We start from the raw sequence: 20261 nt of genomic DNA, 5'->3' as shown, positions 1-20261 counted from the left end.
CCACTTACAACTCAAAGCAGAAAACCAACAACTGACTGGTGCCACCAGTGAGAGAGAATTTGAAAGGATTTAAGATGATCCGTTGTTGGTCCACATTGAACTAGGCCTTAGCTCAGTTGATGAAGCATCAACTTTCAGAAGTCAAACATAACACAAAATAGGGTGTATTGCTGATCTTAAAAAAAAAAAAAAGAATGTAGATGCCAAAACAAACAAACAAACAAAACCCATCCCAGAACAAGGAACTAATGTAATAGACTGCCAAAAATTCAGAATGTACATTAAAATGGGTTATATTAATATAATTTACAAGTTCTACATAGAGCTACATACATTTAAAATCATATCATAAAAACATTCCTGTGCAGACAACAATACAATAACCACATAAAGGCATATATAAATATGTCCCTGAATAGTCAAAGTAGGCTCACAGTGAGACAAAGTCCTTATGAAGACCAAATGCCTTTCCACCAAACAATAAGTGTAAGAGTCCTTTTCAGTGGGTCATTTCCAATGGGTCAGATGTGTTTTTCGATGTATGTCTTCCTCAGTGAGAATCCCTACCCTCATCACTGAATGGAAAGAATAAAACAAGCTTACCGCTTTTCTTGACTCACACAGCCTGTAAAAGCAAAAATGTGAATTACATCATAAGAAGCCAATATATATCTACCCAATAACTTTCACATTTTTATGGGCCCTTTTTTTAAAAGAACCCACTCTTTGAACAATGGTAATGATTTGATTTACAAGGAACAGCTGAAAGCCCTTGGGAGTATATTTAAAAGAGGATAGGTGTGACTCACTCTGTAGCCCTTGTAATGAGGGAAGAGAAGATTATATTTGAAGTTGATGAAGAGTCACTTTTTAAGTTTCTGCTATAAAATCTTTTCTAAAAAGAAACAAATGGGGGCCTTATACACAGGAGGAACAGTGTACCAATGTATGAGTCAAGATAATCAGTAAGCTGGTTTTATTCTTTCCATTAAGTGATGAGGATAGGGATTGTGTGGGGATCATAGCAACTTGCATATAATTTGGTTATTTGTCTATAGAAGTCTGTAAAAGTGATGTTTTATGAAGGTATGGGTCACTGAGGAAAATATACATCAGTGTGTCTGACCCACTGGAAATAACCCACTGAAAAGGACTTATACACTTATTGTTTGGTGGAAAGGCATTTGGTCTTCATACAGACTTTGGCTCCTTGTGAGCCTACTTTGACTATTCAGGGTAACATATTTTCCTTTATGTGACTTTTTTATTGTTGTCTGCCTAGGAATGTTTTCATGGTATGACTTTAAATGTTTGTAATTCTATGTAGAACTTGTAAATTATATTATACCCATTTTCAGGTACACGTGGAATTTTTGGCAACCTGTTACTACATTAGTTTCTTGTTCTGGTCTTTCTTTGGCATCAACTTTCAGAAGATCAGATTTGAGTCAGGCAAGTGTCCAATTGTCTTGGGTAGGGAAAAGAATCTTACTAGCAAACAAGCTTTTTTCTGGCACCCACCAAGAAATAGAATCGTACTTATCTAACAAGGCTTTTTATTTCAGAACTCACCACAATCCAGAGCACCAAGCAACAAGGCAGTGTTACTCAAGTGGCTGAGGGCCACAGACCTCCAGCAAAGAGATGGAAGCAGAATTCCAAGCAGATATTTTCTCAGACAGTGGGTTTCTCTAAATTTATCCATCACATCCATAGAGGGCATAAACTGAAATAAAATGCATACATAGTTGTTTCATGCAATCATTCATTTCATGCAAGGTCAAGCAGAAGGAAACACATGACAACTTGCCAAAAAGGTCAAGGGCTGGAAAAAGAGATAGCACATGCCAACACCAGGTGAGGGACTTGGTATATAGGTGTCTATATGTCAATGCCAGAAGCATCTGAGCCGAAGATGGGTTAGCTGGAGCACTTGGTTATAAATGAAAACATAGTTATAGTGGATGTAACTGAAACCTGGTGGAACAGTGAGAAGCAGTGGGACACAGTTATTCCTGGATATAAACTCTATAGAAGGGGAGAGGAAGACTGGGAGAGGGATAGCACTGTATTTCAAAGGCGGGATAGATTCCAACAAGCTAGAAAACCTAGGTGGACTGGAGTCCTCCACAGAATCATTATGGGTAACATTACAAGGACTGAAAGGAAATGTGTTACTAGGGACATGCTATCACCCTCTGGATCACAACGCTGAGAGTGACCTGGAGTTGGAGAAATAAATAAGAGGTGTCAAAGAGAGATACGGCAGTAATAATGAGTGACTTCAACTACCCACACATGGACTGGATAAATTCACATTCAGGTAATGAAATACAGGCCAAATTTCTAGACGTGCTAAATGACTGTGCCTTAGAATAATTAGTTGCAGAACCAACCAGAGGGATGGTGACCTTGGACTTAATCCTGAGTGGTGCCCAGGACCTGGTTCAAGATGTCAGAGTTGCAGAACCACTGGGTAGCAGTGACCATAGTGTGATCCAATTCAGCATATATGCAAATGAAGAATTGTCAAGGAAGCCCAACACAAATGTGTTGGACTTCAGAAGAGGAAACTTCTCAAAAATGAGGGGACTGGTAAGAAAGAAGTTGAAAGGGAAAGTCAGGAGGATCAAATCACTCCAGAAAGTTGGAGCTTATTTAAAACCACAATACTAGAAGCACAGCTGGAATATATACCAAGAAGGAGGAAAGGTACCACCAAGTTCAGGAGGACACCAGCATGGTTAATAAGTAGGAAAGCTATAAAAAGGAAGAAAATTTCCTTCAGAAGTGGAAGTCCTGTCCAAATGGAGACAAGATATGAATATACTCTGGCAAAGGAAATTCAAGGAGACAATAAGGGCTGCAAAAAGAGAGTATGAGGAGCATATAGCTAGAAGTGTGTCAAGGGGAATAACAAGAACTTCTTTAAATATATCAGAAGTAGAAAACCTGCCAGGGAGGTGGTTGGCCCCTTAGATGAGGTCGTGAAAGGGATTGAGGGTAAGGAGATTGCAGAGAAGCTGAATGAGTTGTTTGCATCTGTCTTCACAGCAGAACATACTGACCATATACCCGGAATTGAGCTCTTCAGGTTTAACGAATGAAGAGCTGGGCCAATTTGAGGTGACGAGGGAAGAAAAAGTTAACAAATTGCCAGATGGCATCCACCCAAGAGTTCTAAAGGAACTCAAATGTGAAATTGCTGATTTCCTAGCAATAATAGGTAACTTGTTCCTACAATCAGGCTCTGTACCAGAGGACTAGAAAGTAGGCAATATAACTCCAGTTTTTCAAAAGGGATTGTGGGGGGGGGGGGGAATCCAGGAAATTACAGGCCATTCAGCTTAACTTCAGTGCCGGGTAAATTGATGGAAAGCATACTTAAAGAATGAATTGTTAAACATAGAAGAAAAGGCCTCGCTGAAGAAGAACCAACATAGCCTATACAAGGGAAAGTCTTGTCTCACTAACCTTTTGGAGTTCTTTGAGAGAGGTGATCCAGTTGACATAGTATATTTGGGCTTCCAAAGAGCTTTTGACAAAGTTCCCCACCAAACGTTCTTGTGTAAACTTAGCAGTCATGGGATAAGGGGACAGGCTCATGTGTCGATCAGTAACTAGTTGAAGGACAGGAAACAGAGGGTAGGAATAAATGGACAGTTTTCACAATGGAGGGAAGTGGGATCCCCCAGATTGTGAGGAGCTGCTAAAATATCTCTCCAAACTGGAGGAGTAAGCGACAAAATGGCAAATGCCGTTCAATGTAAGCAAGTGTAAAGTGATGTACATTGGGATCAAAAAACCCAACTTCACATATACACTGATGGGATCTGAGCTGTTGGTGACTGACCAGGAGAGAGATCTTGGGGTCATGGTGGACAGCTTATTGAAAGTGTTGACCCAGTGCACGGCAGCTTTGAAAAAGGCTAATTTGCTAGGAGTCATTAGGAAGGGGATTGAAAATAAAAATGCTAATATTATCATGCCCTTAAACAAATCAATGGTGAGGCCACATCTGGAGTACTGCATACCGCTTTGGTCACCATATCTTAAGAAGGATATTGTAGAACTAGAAAAGGTGTAGAAGAGAGCAACCAAGATGATCAGGGGCCTGGAGTACCTTCTTTCTTCTTCTTTTTATTTATTTATTCATTCGATTTCTATACCGCCCTTCCAAAAATGGCTCAGGGTCTAGGCTACAGCTTATGGAGCTCTTTACTTTGGAAAAGAGGTGAGTAAGGGATACATGATAGGAGTGTATAAAATTATGCATGGAGTGGAGAGGGTGGGCAGAGAGAACTCTCTCTCTCTCTCTCAACTAGAACCATAAAACTTAAGGTTAAGAAATTTAGGACCAACAAGAGGAAGTACTTTTTCACACAGTGTATAATTAATCTATGAAATTCTTTGCTAAGTGATGTGGTGATGATGGCCACCAGTTTGGATGGCTTTAAAAGGGACTTCAACAAATTCATGAAGGACAGGTCTATCAATGGCTACTAGTCTGGTGGCTGTGGGGTCACCTCAAGCCTTGGAGGCATGATACCTCTCAATAGCAGTTGCAGGGGAGCAACAGCAGGAGAGAGGGCATGCACATACCTTTTGCCTTTGGGTTTCCCAGAGGCATCTTGTGGGCTACTGTGTGAAACAGGATGATGGACTAGATGGGCCTTGGGCCTATCCAGCCGCTGTTCTTATGAAGGCTTTGAGAAAGGATGTTGGGCAAAGGCACCAATGGTAGATGGGGACATTAGGACAATCTTTTCAAGGGGGTATTCGTGCCCCAGGCTGACCCCTGGGCCAAACCACCACCTGCAACAGCCCCATCAGATGATAGCCTTCAAGCATCCTGGGTGCTTCCCAAGTGCCTTCATAGGTAGATCCTGTAGGACAAACATATGCAGTGATATTGTTTCCCACAAACACAATGCTTCCTCAGAAGGTGGCACTGAGGTGATGCTATCCAGCACTTGAATTATTTATTTATTTGATTTCTATACCGTCTTTCTAGAACAAACAGTGGAGAATGACATTCTTGGTTGTTTTGATCTGCCCTGAGCCACAGGGGCATAGTCGCTGTGCAAATAGAGTCCTTCTGTAACAGCCTTCTAGCACTGCTGAAGGGAGAGCATGACAGCGAGCCAGAGCAAACATCGTCCTGTGTTTTGGAACCTCCAGTTGGGTAAGGTATGCCGCTGGAGAGACAGAATATCTTAGTCCATCACTGATATGAAAGTTTGGGACCCTGCTGAGATTGGTTTGGCACTCAGTGTCTATAATGTTCTGCTTGATGGCAGCTTTTACCTGGTTGTAACCCATACGAGACAAGGTCAAGCGGGGAAAGACCCAGAGTGGCTATTTTGGTCTCAGTTGTCCAAATCAAAATAGATTGGTCATCATCATATAGGGTTAGAGGGGGCATGATCAACTAGGCAAAACGATAGTCTGAGAGTAGCAGAAGATAGCTGTTCACACCCTAACCTCCAACTTGATCAGACCTGTCTCCAGGCGCATGGTGGCAATGGAGACTCATCTTGGTACTTGGAGCGCTGCCCTCAGGAATTTAAATTGTACAAGTTCCAGAGCTGCAAAGTTGGGGGAGGGGCCCAGTTGGGCACCATAGAGGAGCTGAGCTAGCAGCTTGGCTATGAACAGTTAGAGAGCTACAGGTACATAATGGCCTCCTCTCATCTGCAGGAATTTGATTATGGCAGCAGAGCTCCTCTGAACATTTAGAGCCACATGTTCCTCATGAGCTTTCCTAGCTTCAGAATGGTAAAAAAAAACCTACTCCCAAGTGTGAAACCTACTCAGTCTTAAGCCCCTCAATCTGCCAAAAGTGGATTTTGGGCCTCCTGGCGAAGGCCATGATTTTAGTTTTGTGATAGTTGATTTCCAGGCAGTCCTCCCTGCAGTACAGTACTGGGGCCCTCAGTGCTCTAAGCCTGAAGGGGGTCCTTGAGAAGATAGCTATATCATCCACATATAACAGGATGGCAATGTGTCTCCCAGTGAGCTTTGGAGAGTGGAAATCTGGATTGCTGAGCTGGCCCACCATAGAGTTAATGTAAAAGTTGAAGAGGGGTGGGGCCAGAATGCATCCTTGCTTTACACCCCTCTGAGTTGTAACAGCTCTTGTGAGGTGGCCTTGGGGGCTACAGCTCATCTTAAGTGATGTGTCTACATGCAGAGTGCAAAGAAGATATAGCAGGTGCCGGTCAAAGGAGGAGGCTTCCAACTTCTCCCATAGTTTGACAAATGAGATAGAATTGAATGCTGCCTTAAGATCAATGAAGGCGGCATAAAGCGAGGTCACACTGCAGGAGGAATATTTCCTGATGAAGTGCTATAGAACTAAGCACTGATCAATGGTGGAGTGCCCTTCCCTGAAGTCTGCTTGTTCCTCAGCAAGAAGAATTTCCTGTTCCAGCCAATGTTCCAGCCCTCTGCCCAATCACTCTGAAATTGGGGTGGTAGCCTCCACCCATTAGGCACTACCACCCCACCCCACTCTTTTTGCCCAGATCCCACGCTATGCCCCAGATCTGCCCCAAAGACACTAAAACTTCAAAAATTCCCCAAAAATCAGCCCTTTGCCCAATTCCCCTGAAATTTGGTTGGTAGCCTCCAACCATTGGGCACTACCACCCCACCCCACTATTTTGCCCCTGGGACCTGTTTTTCTTACCCGAACTGATTCAGATTCGGATTTAATCCGAATCCGAACCGAATCAGGGGTGATTCGGGTAGCCCAGATTTGGGCACAGAACAGAACGGGGGTGATTCGGTTCGGGTCCCGAACCGAATCACCGAAAACCTGAATTGCACACCCCTAATTACAACAACCACAAAAAGTCAGCAAGTTGTATAGTACTTACTATTGTGCTACCTCTTCTGTTTTCTAGAAAATGATCTTGTGAAAGTAAGTGCAAGGCTTGCTCATACCCCAGTCTCTTACAACCTGGCTGTTATACCTACTAGCAATCAATTGTAAATCAAGATTGAAGGTGTGCTGACTGTGGTAGGTATTAATCCCAAAAGAACTTACAACGATTGTATTTGTCATGAGTATTTGTCATACTGGACATATGCCAGAACCAAGGTAATTGGCAGCATAATAATGAACAATTTTGCAAAAGGGCCATTTATGACTGAAATTTGTAAATGACACTTATGTTCTCAATAGTGAGCTAGAACCCACTAACATGGCTATGGGAAACCCAAAACAAAATATTGTATGCAAGACATTTACAGTCATGTAAATAACAATTATTATTACGAAAATGACAAACTCCAATCTCTTGTTGAGTCCATATGGGGCTACAGTATTTAAATAAAAAATCCAAAAGGCTTCATGTTGAAGTAATTTAATTGATGTACCTATGCCTTTCCTACTTGAAGTAAATATTTTTTTTTTCAATGGCAATTTTTTTTTTAGCTCATCCACTCTATGGTTACACTCCAAGAAATGTGCAGTTAATGGAGCCTCAAAATTGTCTGTCTTGATTTTACTTTTATGTTCAATTATGCAGGTTTTTAATGGTCTATGAGTTTGGCCCACATAAAGGAGTGAACAAGGGCAAATAAAGCCATCCAAGCTAATGGCCATCACTACATCCATGGCAGAGATAGAATAATTATGTGCTGTGTGAAAAAGTATTTCCTTTTGTCAGTACTAAATTTCCCAATCTTCAGTTTCATAGTTTGGCCCCTGATTCGAGTATTCTGAGAGAGGGAGAAAAAAATTATGTGTCTACTCTCTCTACTCCATGCATAATTTTATACACCTCTATAATGTCTCCCAGTAGTCACCTCTTTTCCAAACTAAAGAGCCCTCGATGCTGCAGCCTTGCCTCATAAGGAAGGTGAGCTGACCAGCCTCCCCTTCTTCTAAAGAGTTAACAGAAAGTGAACCCTGTCTTGACTGACAGGCTGGTGAACTCCAGGGCTCAGTCAATCAGCACACCAGGTGGGTGGGACTAAGAGAGCTGTTGCCAAGAAGAAGGGAGTTCTTTGTTGGGAGAAGCGAGGCGGGAGGTGCACAGGAGGACATGTAGCCATGGAGGTTGGCTGCAGGAGGATAACTGTAAATCCTTGGAAGACAGGATCACAGGAGGCTTGAAGTCTCATCAGGGGTTTGGTGAGTTAAAGGAAAAAGGAAGTTTAGTCTAGGGAAAAGTTTTTGTGAGATTTAGAAACACTAGCTTACACTCAGTACACCTAGGGTGTTGCAAAAGCCTCTGTAGACATTTAAGCGTGCATTAAGACAATCTATTTTTTAAATCCTACTAAGTATTTTTAACTGTATCTAAAAGTTTGGAAAGCTTCATACAAAAGCAGTCTGTAGTACTTGAATAAAACTGTTTTTGTTTTCATTTTACAAGCCTCTCTGATTTGGTTTTTAACTTGAGGAAAGGGGGTGGCGGCAAAGGGGGATTTCTTTGGTTGAACCTCAAACGTTCAGCAGCTATCCGTTTTCTCATCACATGTAGGCTTGCACATAGAAGTTTTTTGTACTTGTCCAAGAGCCAAATTAAGAGAGTTTTCTCTGGGATTATCCCACCCCAAACCCAGAGAGTTTCTGTAGACAAAAGGGGTAATGGTGGCAGCATTTCAAACATACCGGAAATATAGAATAGCTTTAGGAGAAGCCTAGCCAGGCAGCTCAGCAGGGATAATTCAGCATTTCTTTCCCTCGTGTGAGCTTGCTCTGAGACAAAGGCTGTAATCCTCTACAGAATGTGCTCCAGGCCCCTGATCATCTTGATTGCTCTCTTCTACACCTTTTGCAGTTCTACAATGTCCTTCTTAAGATGTTGGACTAGGACTGATGGGACCTGAGTTCAAAGTCCCACTCAGGCATGAAACTCACTGGGTGACTATGGGCCAGCCACTTACCTCTCAACCTAACCTACTTCATAAGGTTGTTGCAAAGATAAACATAACCATGTACACCACTCTGGTACACCTGGGCTCCTCAGGGGAAGAGCAGGATATAAATGTAAAAATAATATATAAAATATGGTGACCAAAACTGTACACCGTACTCCAAATGTATCTGTACCATAGATGTGTATAAGGGCATTATAGTACTAGCAGTCTTAATTTTGATCCCTAGCATGGAATTGGCCTTTTTCACACCTACCATGCACTGAGTAGACACTTTCAACAAACTGTCCACCATGACCCCAAGATCCCTCTCCTGGTCAGTCACTGACAGCTCAGATCCCATCAGCATATATGTGAGGCTGGGGTTTTTCTTGCCCCAATATAAATCACTTTACACTTGCTTGCATTGAACTGCATTTGCCATTTTGTTGCCCACTCCCCCAGTTTGGAGAGATCCTTTTGGAGTTCCTCACAATCTGTTTTGTTTTGTCTCACAATCAGCCTAACCTACTTCACAGAGTTGTTATGAGGAGAATCTTAGGTATGTAGTACACCGTTCTGGGCTCCTTGGCGGAAGAGTGGGATATAAAATGTAAAAATAATTTTGGATTTCGCTACCCTAAATACTGTAGTGTCATCTGCAGATTTCACCACTTCACTTTTTACCCCAACTTCTAGATCACTTATGACAAAGTTAAAGATCTCTGGTCTCAGTTAGTACAGATTCCTGGGAGATCCCACTTCTTACTTCCCTCCATTTACTTTCCCCCATTTTATGGGGGTGTGGAAACCCCATTTATTCTGACAACAATTCTGTGAGGCAGATTAGGAGGAGAGAGAGTGCCTGGCCTAAGGTTACCCAATGAGCTTCGTGGCTGAGCAGTGAGGGACCCAAACCCAGGCATATCCTAACCCAACATTCTAACCACTATACTGCACTGCCTTGCAAATGTTGCTTCACTTACTTTGGAGTGAGTCCCATTCAGGCCTCTGCAAATGCATACTCCTGAAATCGCCCCCCTGTGTCATTTGCGAGTAAGCCGGGCTTGAGTGTGGAGCTCTTTAACCCCTGTCCTCCAGTGTTCAACCTCACCTCCTGTGATGGTTTAGGAGGTGGGTGCAGATTCTGCTGCTACACAGCAGCATTTTTAAAGGTAAAAAACAGAATTAAATTTCCCTCCTCCCCCCACCAAGCCCCCTTTCTCTCGTCCCTGGGGCACCAAAAAGATTAATACATCCCTGGGGCCAGCCATGGTCAATCAGTAAGGAGAAACAAAGGAATTAAATAAACCATGAACCAACCTTTGGAGGAGCCAAGGCTTGACTCTGAGGGAAGGGATGGAAGGAAAGAACAGGAGGACAGAGCATTGCATGTTGTCATAGGAATACTGGGAGCAGAGCAGAGGCAGCCCTCGGCCTCCAGTTTGTGCAGGGACTAGGGACCCCATGCAAATGGATAACAATTTAACAAACAAGAGGTGAAGTTGTGTCTCAGCTAAAAACCTCTTTTTTTCCCCTCACAGGAGGAAAGCAAGGAGTGATGCAAGGCTGAGCCAGGCAGGGAGGAGGACCGGCAGCGGGTTAGAGACAGCTCTCTTTCACCTGTTTTGTAGGGATGTGCACAAATCAATTTTTTTGATTCAATTTGTGCCCAAAACAAATCACCCCGATTTGATTTGGATTTGGATTGATTTGGACCACATAAGAAGGTCCTAGAGGTACCAAATTTGGCTGGTAGGTAGGTCCACATAGGTTCCACCTACCACCCAAATTTCAAGGCAGTGGGACACCTGGTTGATTTTTAATAAATTGTTTTAGTTTTTACTGATTTTGAACATTTCTGCCATAGGAAATAATGGGGATTTGACATTGCCATATCCTAACTCTAACACCAATCTCCAGCTTTCATTAAAAAAAAAAAAAAGCTAAGCTCTAGCCCTTGTAGAAGTGGAGTTTTGGAGCAAAATGTGTGGACATTATTTTTCAAGTGTTCAGTTTCTTTGGTGTATAATAACTTTTCCTCATAATGAATCTCAGTGAGGATTCATTGCACACCTTCATTTCTTCTGTTCATTTTGACTATCACTGGACAGTGCCAAATATCAATTGCCATGTACCAACTACACCCCAACCCCCCACCTTCAAGGCAGTTGGGTATTCATTTTAATTTTTAGGAATATTGCAATGTTTAGATTCTTTGGTGTCTATTATTTATTATAACTTTTTTATTTATTATATATTTTTAATTTATTTTAACTTTTCTAGATCACTTATGACAAAGTTAAAGATCTCTGGTCTCAGTCAGTACAGTTATTTATTATAACTTTTCCTCATAATGAATCCCTATGAGGATTCATTATATGCTTTCATTACTTCTCTTCATTTTAACTATCACTAGACAGTGCCAACTGTCAACTGCCATGTGTCAACTACACCCCCCCACCCCCCACCCCCCACACGCACTGGGGTACTCAATTTATTTTTTAGGTATTTTTGAAGTGTTTAGATACTTTGGTGTCTTCATTACACACCTTCATTTCTTCTGTTCATTTTGACCCCACTGCTTTGCAGGTGTGGGTGGGGAATTAGTGGCATCCCAGGTTCCAACTACTCCCCAACCCATAAGCCACTGGGTACTCAGTTTATATTTTAGGAATTTTTGAGGTGTTTAGATTCTTTGGTGTGTAATGAATCCTCATAGGGATTCATTATAAGGAAAGGTTATTAAACACCAAAGAGCCTAAACACTTGAACTTAAACTGAGTAGTACCCCACTGCCTTCCGGGTGGGAGGGGGGTGTAGTTGGCACATGGCAGTTGACAGTTGGCACTGTCATGGGAGGAGAGCTGGTCTTATGGTAGCAAGCATGACTTGTCCACTTAGCTAAGCAGGGTCCACCCTGGTTACAAATGGATGGGAGACTAGAAGTGCGAGCACTATAAGATATTCCCCTCAGGGGATGGAGCCACTCTAGGAAGAGCATCAGAAGGTTCTAAGTTCCCTCCCTGGCATCTCCAAGATAGGGCTGAGAGAGATTTCTGCCTGCAACCTTGGAGAAGCCACTGCCAGTCTGTGAAGACAATCCTGAGCTAGATAGACCAATGGGCTGACTTCCCCATTGGCAGCTTCCTATGTTCCTGTGTTCCACTGTCCAAAACACAGTCAAAATGAATAGAAGACATGAAGGCGTGTAATGAATCCTCATAGGGATTCATTGAGGGAAAGTTATTATACACCAAAGAATCCAAATACTTGAAAAATAGTGACCACACATTTTGCTCCATAACTCCAGCCTAGAAAGTCAAGGAAGGAAGGAGACATGACTACTGCATCCTGTCCTCATAGGAGTCTCTAAAGAGCTCCCTGACAACCTGAACCAGACTCTCCACATAATCGCATAGCATGTTCTCGCTGAGACTCCAAACCAGGCTGCATAACTCTTGTTTTTCTGCAAGTGTTCATTTTTGCATCTGAGGTAAAACCACTCTGTTCTTGAGGGATCTGCAGAACTGGTTTGATAAGTTCAAACCCGAACTGGACCAGCCTAAAGATAAGACAGCCGGTCCAAGTTGGAACCAGACTAGGCCTGATCTGATATGGAATGGTTCATATGTGCAGAAGCTAGAACCAGGCTTTTGCAGGGGAGCGCTGCTGGGGTTTAGAAGAGCCACCACTGCTGCCACCAAAACCGGTAAGGTGCCCTTTCACAATCCCCCGACCACCTTTAGAACACACACACACACACCCATACCCATTTGCTTGAAGAAGGGAATTCAGAACCAGATTCCCCTTTACAAGCATAGCCCTTGAACTGGGTCAAACCAGTTTTTAAGCGGTTTGGTTCAAATTCAAACTGAACCACCAAACCCGGATCCATGCACACCTCTACAGTTCTTCTTTCTGGATCTGTCTATGTCTTAGAGCAAATAAGCCATTCTGATCTGTTAATTCAACATTGGCCTCCCTAGGTAATCCCATTAGGCAGTATAATCCTTTGCATCCATTATTCCATTGTTTTCCATTGAGGACCATTCCCATTAATGTTTAACCAGGAAAAGAACTGTTTCAGTGTTTTTTTACCCAATAACATACCTAGTCAGATAACTCTCAGTTTGCATAGTCCTTGGGTCCCTTTCTAAAGACTATTAGTCCCTCTGCTTGTCACCACCGCACCCAATTTTTCTCCACTGAGAACCCGGCTTCCTTTCTTTCCTTCCCTTCCTCTTGCTCTTGGGAGTTTTCTATTTTTCATTTCCAGTCATGGCTTCTCATCCTGTGTGTTTGAGTGTATATGAATGTACCAACTAACAGGAGTGGAAGGTTTTAGATCTATTTTTTCACCAAGAAAGGTGGGGAAGTTGTACATCCCCTTCCCCATAGCAAAAGTCATCAGTTTTTCCCCAGAATAAAAAAAGAGTCCCCATAGAGACCCTCAACCCAAAGGTTAGCCACCAAGACCTCAGTCTCATGATTCGTGGTCAGATTTGAGGAAGGCATAGATGCCTTTCTCAGGAATGTCTTATGTTTCCTCCTACGGACCACTCTCTCAGGAGTGTGTAGACTGCAGTCAGAATAACTTCTTAGATTTAAATGCCTAGGTTGGAATGGATTTTAGGCTCTATTTTCCCTGTCAAAGGTATATTGCTCTGTTATCCCTCTTAATTCATGTAACTCTAGCCATACAGACCCCTACACAGTTGTTTAGTTCCAATACCCTCATTCATTTCCCCATAGGTGGCCTCTGGCAACACAGAGAGTGTCATCTTTGCCAATCCCATCTCCCAGTATACAACAGACCCCCTTCATTTCCATAGCTCTGCCCTGAAGTTTGCCCCATAGCCTTCCTATCCTAGAACAATGCTGGTTCTCACTGTGGTTTGTTTTTTTAAAAACAAACAAACACCAGGTTCCTCTGTCTCTCCATTCTTCTCCCCTCTCCAAATCTCTGGATGGGCTCACCTTACTCTCTCTACCCAGACTTGTTTGTATTTGTTTACTTATTTTCTCACTCCCTTTTCTGGTTCCTCGGGCCAAACTAAACCACTCTTCCTCCTTGATTTTCTCCATATCTATTTGACTCTGTCCTCCACTCGCCTTCCCCTCCAGTCCTTCAGACTGACCCTAATTGTTTTCTCTCCCTGAATTTGGTTGGCCTCTCTCTGCTTTCCCTCCACACTTCCTCTAGTCTGTCAGACCAACTCAAGTGGACTTTGCGTCCCTGAATTTGTTCAGGTTTCTCGGTTTCCAGCTTTTCTCGGTTTCTCTCCTGGATCTCCTGATTGGTTCAATTCACTTACCATCTATGTCAGTCCCTCTCTCCTCTCTAATATCCTCCACCCTCTTCCCTTCCCTCACTCCTCAGTATAGTACACACAATTAAGTAGACATTATAACTTATAGTAGATGCTGGATCTTAGTGCCAAGACATGTGTCTATTTTGTGTGTTCTGTGTCTATAGGAATGCCCCGCATGTTCTATTTTATCAACACTTCACTCTGTATTCAGTACAATATATTTTATTTGGATTATGAGCCTTCAGTTGTGATTTTCTTGGAAAACAGCCTGCTTTATAACCATGCCTTGAGGTTCCCAGGAGAGACACAATGGCACTGCTTCGTAACAGCATTTTCCAACATGCAGAGTGAAGCCTGCAAGCTTCTAGTTGGAACCGAATCCAAAAATCCAGGAACCTTCCAATCTAACAACAATTATTTCCCACATTCTTGCCCATATCCCATACATAGGAATTGCTTTCCCCTAGCATTCTTTTTCTGCCTGACTCATTCCTGAGACTTCAAGTATCAGGCATCATTCTTCATGTAGAACCTCTGTTGCAGCAGCAGTGTTAAGAAGTTATCTGTCTTGAAGATCTGACTTTTCCCCAGATGCGCTTAGATAGGCTTCAAGCCAATGCTCTCCTGACTGCTTTAGAGAGCTGTAACAAGAAGAAGAGTCACATTAATCACAGGTGACAAACAATCTCTCTTGTCCTGCTTCTGTTCACTCCCTACATGTTTCCTCTTGGCCATTTGGTCTCTTTTTTAATTTAAAATAACTCTGTATCTGAGGTTATTATTATTAAAATAACTCTGTATCTTTCAGTTTCTTACTTCTCTCTTCTGTTCTTACTAATATTTCCAATGGTCTCACAGCTGTGTCTATGTGGATGTCAGATCATTATCTCAAATTTAATAAGCAAAAGAGAGAATTGTGTCTTCCCCTAAGCCTGCACACTCCCCTCTTTCAGTTGGCAACATCCCCTTTCAGTCTTCTCAGCAAGTTAGGAGTCTGGCCACTCTTTGATACTTCTTTGTTTTTCTTAGGTTTCTGATCTATCAATTTACATCTCTCTAGGGGTGTGCAATTCAGGTTTTCGGTGATTCGGTTCAGGATTTGTTCTGTGCCCGAATATGGGCTACCCGAATCACCCCTGATTCAGTTCGGATTTGGATTAAATCTGAATTGATTCGGGTTAGAAAAACGGGTCCCAGGGGCAAAATAGTGGAGTGGGGTGGTAGTGCCAAATGGTTGGAGGCTACCACCCAAATCTCAGGGGAATTGGGCAAAGGGCTGATTTTGGGGGAATTTTTGAAATTTTTGTGTCTTTGGGGCAGATTGGGGGCATAGCATGGGATCGGGGCTGATTTTTGGTAAATTGTTGAAGATTACGCGTCTTTAAGCTTTTTCCTAATAAGGTATACATGGAGCTTTCAGCAGCCCCATAAGTGCACTTGGGGGGTGCTGGGGTGGCCCAGAGCGAATGGTAGTGTAGTGCACATAGGGTGCCAACCACCCCCATGGGTTTCTAACCCATGGGGTACAGGGTTCTGTTGTTTCTGAGGTATTCTGAGTGTGGATTCTATGATAGCAAATCAGATTTTCAATGAGACACCATGAATCCACTCTAATTTGCTATCATAGAATTCACACCCAGAATACCTCCACTCTAATTTGCTATCATAGAATCTAAACCTTAAAGACATGAACTTCAACAATTAACCAAAAAACAGCCCTCTGCCCAAATCCTTTGAAAAAATTCAGGTAACTTCCTTGCCCCTACCTGGCACTACCACCAACCCCACACTGCTCTAGGCCACCCCTTTGCCCCCGACGTGAAGCTATACATTTGCTGACAGCTCCATGCTTCTTTATGGAGAAAAACCTTAAAGATGCATAAACTTCAACAATTCCCCAAAAATCAGCCCTCTGCCCAATTCCCCTGAAATTGGGGTGGTAGCCTCCACCCATTAGGCCCTACCACCCCACCCCACTATTTTGCCCCTGGGACCTGAAATTCAAGCAGACGTCAAATCAGACCTTTTTGCTTTGAAATCAATGGAGGCAAAACGGTGGGAAATTCAAAGAGACGTCATCCCGAATCACCCGAATTTTTCGGGCACGAATCAGGGGTGATTCAGCTAGGGAATGAAAAATACCGGGGGCATCGGGGGTGATTCACCTCAGCCCCGAATCACCTGAAAGTGCTCGTTTCGGGCACAGATCGATCTGTGCCCGAAACGTTTTGCACATCCCTACATCTCTCCCCTGTTCTGCAATATTTCCAAAATGCATCCTTTTTCTATTGACGCCAGGCAAACTCTTATTCAAACCCTCATTATGTCTCATGTTGACAACTGTAATGTGATGCTGCTGTAGAGCAAGGTAGAGCCAATACAAAATCTGATGTCTTGAAACTATAGGGGATCTCATGTCACAAACCTGATGCATCCATTAGGTGACTATCTAAACCACCAAATCAAATTCCTGCCAAGTACTGGCCAACATCTAGACTATGACTGTGCTTGTGCAATGAACAAAGTTGTGTGAGAAAGTCACATAACTGTGCGAAGGTGCTGGGATGTGCACAGTTGCACTGTTGTGCAAAAGTTCCTTTCTTTTATTTTAAAAATTAATAATTTATTTAAGGCTATTTGCATAACATTAGTTGTCCAAATGTCATTCACAAATCAAAACAAACAATACAAAATATCCATAAAGTAATACAAAGCAATAAAATTAAAACCATACGATGAAACCATGCAGCACAACAGGGCATAGTAGTCAGTCAAGATCTCAACCAACAATGCAAGACTTTTTGAAGATTTTAAGCATTTTCAAAAAGATAACAAGGAGGAGACTTGCTTGATATAAAAAAATCAAAAGGGTACTTATTCTAAGAATAATTCAAGGATGTTGTCCCAGATTTCTGACCATCTGGTTTATTTAGGGCCCATTTTTCATGTGCCACTAACTCAAGCAGGTCATGCACCCATTCTTCAATCCTAGGGGAATTGGGAGATTTCCATTGCTGGAGTATTACTCTCTTAGCTACCAAGAAGCCTCTCCAGAGCCATTGTTTAGAACTTGGTTTTAGACTTCAATAGGCTGAGATATACCCCAGAACTGTGTTCAGATCCTTCAGTGCAAGAGATGAATCCACAACTAAATTAATACATGTAATAACCTCCTTCCAGAAGCCTTGCACTGTGGGACAGTACCAGAACATATGTGTTAAGCTGGAGTGAAGATTATTGCATCTCCAGCAGTCATTATTTGAGGCCAGTTTTAATGGCTTAAGATGAAGAGAGGTCCAATAGGCCCTGAAATTAATCTTCTGTTGGATAAGGCACAATTTAAGATCCACCGAGATGCATTTAACACTACCCAAAATATCTTGCCATTGCACTGGTGACAATTGATATGTAAGTTCCAGGTTCCAATTGTCCCTAAGTATATCCAAGCAAAGGCCCCTGTCTCCATGCACAAAGGCATACAGCTATTTTAGTGCTGGGAGAGAGGACATCTTAATAGCATGAACTAATATATCCACAGTTGCCGGAGCCGCCAGGGTGTCTGTTCTGAATTGAGCAGATATACTATGTTTCAGTTGCATATTCTGCCAGGCACATGACAAGGGTAAGTGGAACTCCTCTTGCAGGGTTGCAAAGGATTTGTTATTACCATCTTCATTTGTCAGCTGTGATAGCCGACTGATTTCTTTTTCTACCCAATGTTTCCATAAAACTAGCTGTTTATCTATCAATTGTTAGAGGTTGTTGATTTTTACCCACAATAGGTAAAACAGCAGAGCACTAAGGAATGAGCACACACTCCAATTACAGAGTAGGTAGCAGAGGATGGTTTGGATATTGCAGTTATTTAGAGAAAACACATGGAGATCCTTGTGTGACTAAACACTAAACATTTATTGGTTAAATACACTTAGACAGGAAAGACCTATCTCTAATCTAAAGGACTACATAGTGGATAGGTAAGGAGAGAGAGAGATGTTTCCATCTGCTCTCTAGGAGGAAAGGAAGGATTGTGACTCAGCACAGGAAGTGCTGCAGAGTCAGTTCAGGGGTCATAGAGTAGGGACAGATAGGGAGACCCTGACTCACTGTCTCTACTCCCAATGCCCCTAGTGGTCATTAGGACAGTTGGTGCAAAAGGTTGATGCACTGGAAGTTCATCTCCAACACCAATATGTGCGGGTCCCCACACAGTGTCATGTTCATGTGAGCAAAGGGGTCAAAGTTCAGGTGTCTTGCCAGTTCCTTCCAGACATGTTGGGCTGCTTGTATTGTAGGGGATGGGTAATGGGGATGTTTAAGGTAACTGGAGCCCAGTGCTTCCCAGCCTTCTAAGAGTTTCAGTTCTGCTAGCTCCACTGGTGCCCGTTCTGGCCTTTCCCCTTCTGTGTTGGCTTGCCAATTTTTAGTTTGTGCAATTGAAAAACATGTTATGATACAATCTGAGGTTCACCAGATTGAAGCTCCCCTGTGTTTGCAGCTAGTGGGAGTTTAGTGTAAGCAATACGAGGCCTGCTGTTTCCCTAGAGAAACTTCCTCACAGCTCTCTTGATTTCTCTGAAGTATCTTTAAGGAATAAGCAGGGGAAGTCCTCTTAAAGTATAAATATATCTGGGCACAACATTCCTCTTTATAACATTTATCTTGCCCCACAAACTCAGGGGGAGATCAGCCCAGAGGAGATCTATCTTAATCTGTGTAAGTAAGTATCTTATCTAAATTAGTCTTGGCTCTCAGATTAGGTTCTTTAGACATCAGAATTCCTGGGTATTTAAAGGAGTATGTTTTTCATGTAATGGGCCAGGGCATTTCCCTGCTAGAGAGAGGTAATTTCCCTAAGGACATAGCCTCAGATTTGCACCAGTTAATGTTGTATCCAGATAGACCCCCAAATTGGTGTAGTAACTCCATGAGTTAAGGAACAGATTCCTGTGGTTTTGTAAGAAACAGGACGGTGTCATCAGCAAATAGCACAATTTTAAGTTATTGTCCATCCACCTCAATCCCCTTAGCACCTCCACCTTGCCTCACTGTGTGGGCCAATGGTTCAAGGGCCAAGTCAAAAAGCAATGGAAATAAGGGGCTGCTGTGTCTTATCCCATACTTTAGAGAAATGTGGCCATTTTGGAGGTTGTTGCGCATGCACAGTGGCTGTCTGTGTGACTGGGGTGACCCGCTGTACTTGCTTTTCTGGGCAGGCACACTGCCTTTTTTTAGACACCATTATTTAAGTTGACTCAAATGTTTTCAGCAAGAAAGTAATCTGTTGCTTCTTTAAAAGAGCCACAAAAAACAGCAAAATCTAGACAATCAGTCAGCTGGCCAACTGTTCAAACAGTGCTCCCGCTGATTAAAATACAATAAACAGAGAAATAAAAACAGAAAATAAAATAAACAGAAAAATAAAAATTGAGGAGAAAGAAGAGGCCAAAACAAAATATTTCCTCTTCCAAAAAAAATCCAAACATAAAACAACATAAACAGAGGATTAAAAATAAAGTTTTAAATCCAAACAAATGGGCAAAGAAAATTCCCACTTAACAGAGCCATATGCTTTCACATCACCAATCTTTGCTCTTCCCATAGGAGTTCTCAAATTCAAGTTCCTTTCCACACGTGTATGGAAGAAGTGATTCTCTCTCCCTGCTTCTTTTCCCCTCACCCTCACCCACACACCTCCACCTCTTCTCACTAAAGACTTTTGTTTCTTCCTTACCTCTGTTTCTTGTCAATGGATACTTACCATAAAATGTCTGCAAAGGCTGTGAGCAGAGGCTTGCTCTGGTAATTAAGGCCATGCTTGGCACAGAGGGATTTCACCAGGGGGGCTACCTTCCAGTAGTTGTGTCGAGGCATCGTTGGGAAAAGGCTGTGGGAGGAGAAAGCAGAGGGCCCAATAAATGCTTCCTGTTTTGTCACTGCATTCCGCATTCTCTTGCCCCGCTTCAGTTCACTGACTGCTGCTCACAGGGAGTGGGCAAATATTAAGTGCACTGAACAGATGAGGCTGTCTCATATTGATGTATGAGCCAGACCACCAGTCCACCTAGTCCAGTA

At 42.6% G+C, this 20261-nt stretch overlaps 1 protein-coding gene across 1 annotated transcript in view; it reads right to left on the bottom strand.

The window, feature by feature from the left end:
* Positions 1 to 14392: 14392 nt before the first annotated feature.
* Positions 14393 to 20261, bottom strand: part of LOC128338638 (acyl-CoA (8-3)-desaturase-like) — a 44626-nt gene continuing 38757 nt past the window's right edge. The window contains exons 11-12 of the mRNA XM_053281361.1: positions 19948 to 20073; positions 14393 to 14827 (exon numbers count right to left, since the gene is read on the bottom strand). Of these exons, the coding sequence (XP_053137336.1) occupies positions 14746 to 14827; positions 19948 to 20073 (208 nt within the window). The 3' untranslated portion in view covers positions 14393 to 14745. The remainder of the gene's footprint in view (positions 14828 to 19947; positions 20074 to 20261) is intronic.

This window comes from Hemicordylus capensis, chromosome 1, assembly GCF_027244095.1.
Source record: "Hemicordylus capensis ecotype Gifberg chromosome 1, rHemCap1.1.pri, whole genome shotgun sequence".
Taxonomy (NCBI): Eukaryota; Metazoa; Chordata; class Lepidosauria; order Squamata; family Cordylidae; genus Hemicordylus; species Hemicordylus capensis.
Note: the sequence above shows the minus strand (reverse complement) of the source record. Positions and strands in the feature narration are given on the sequence as shown.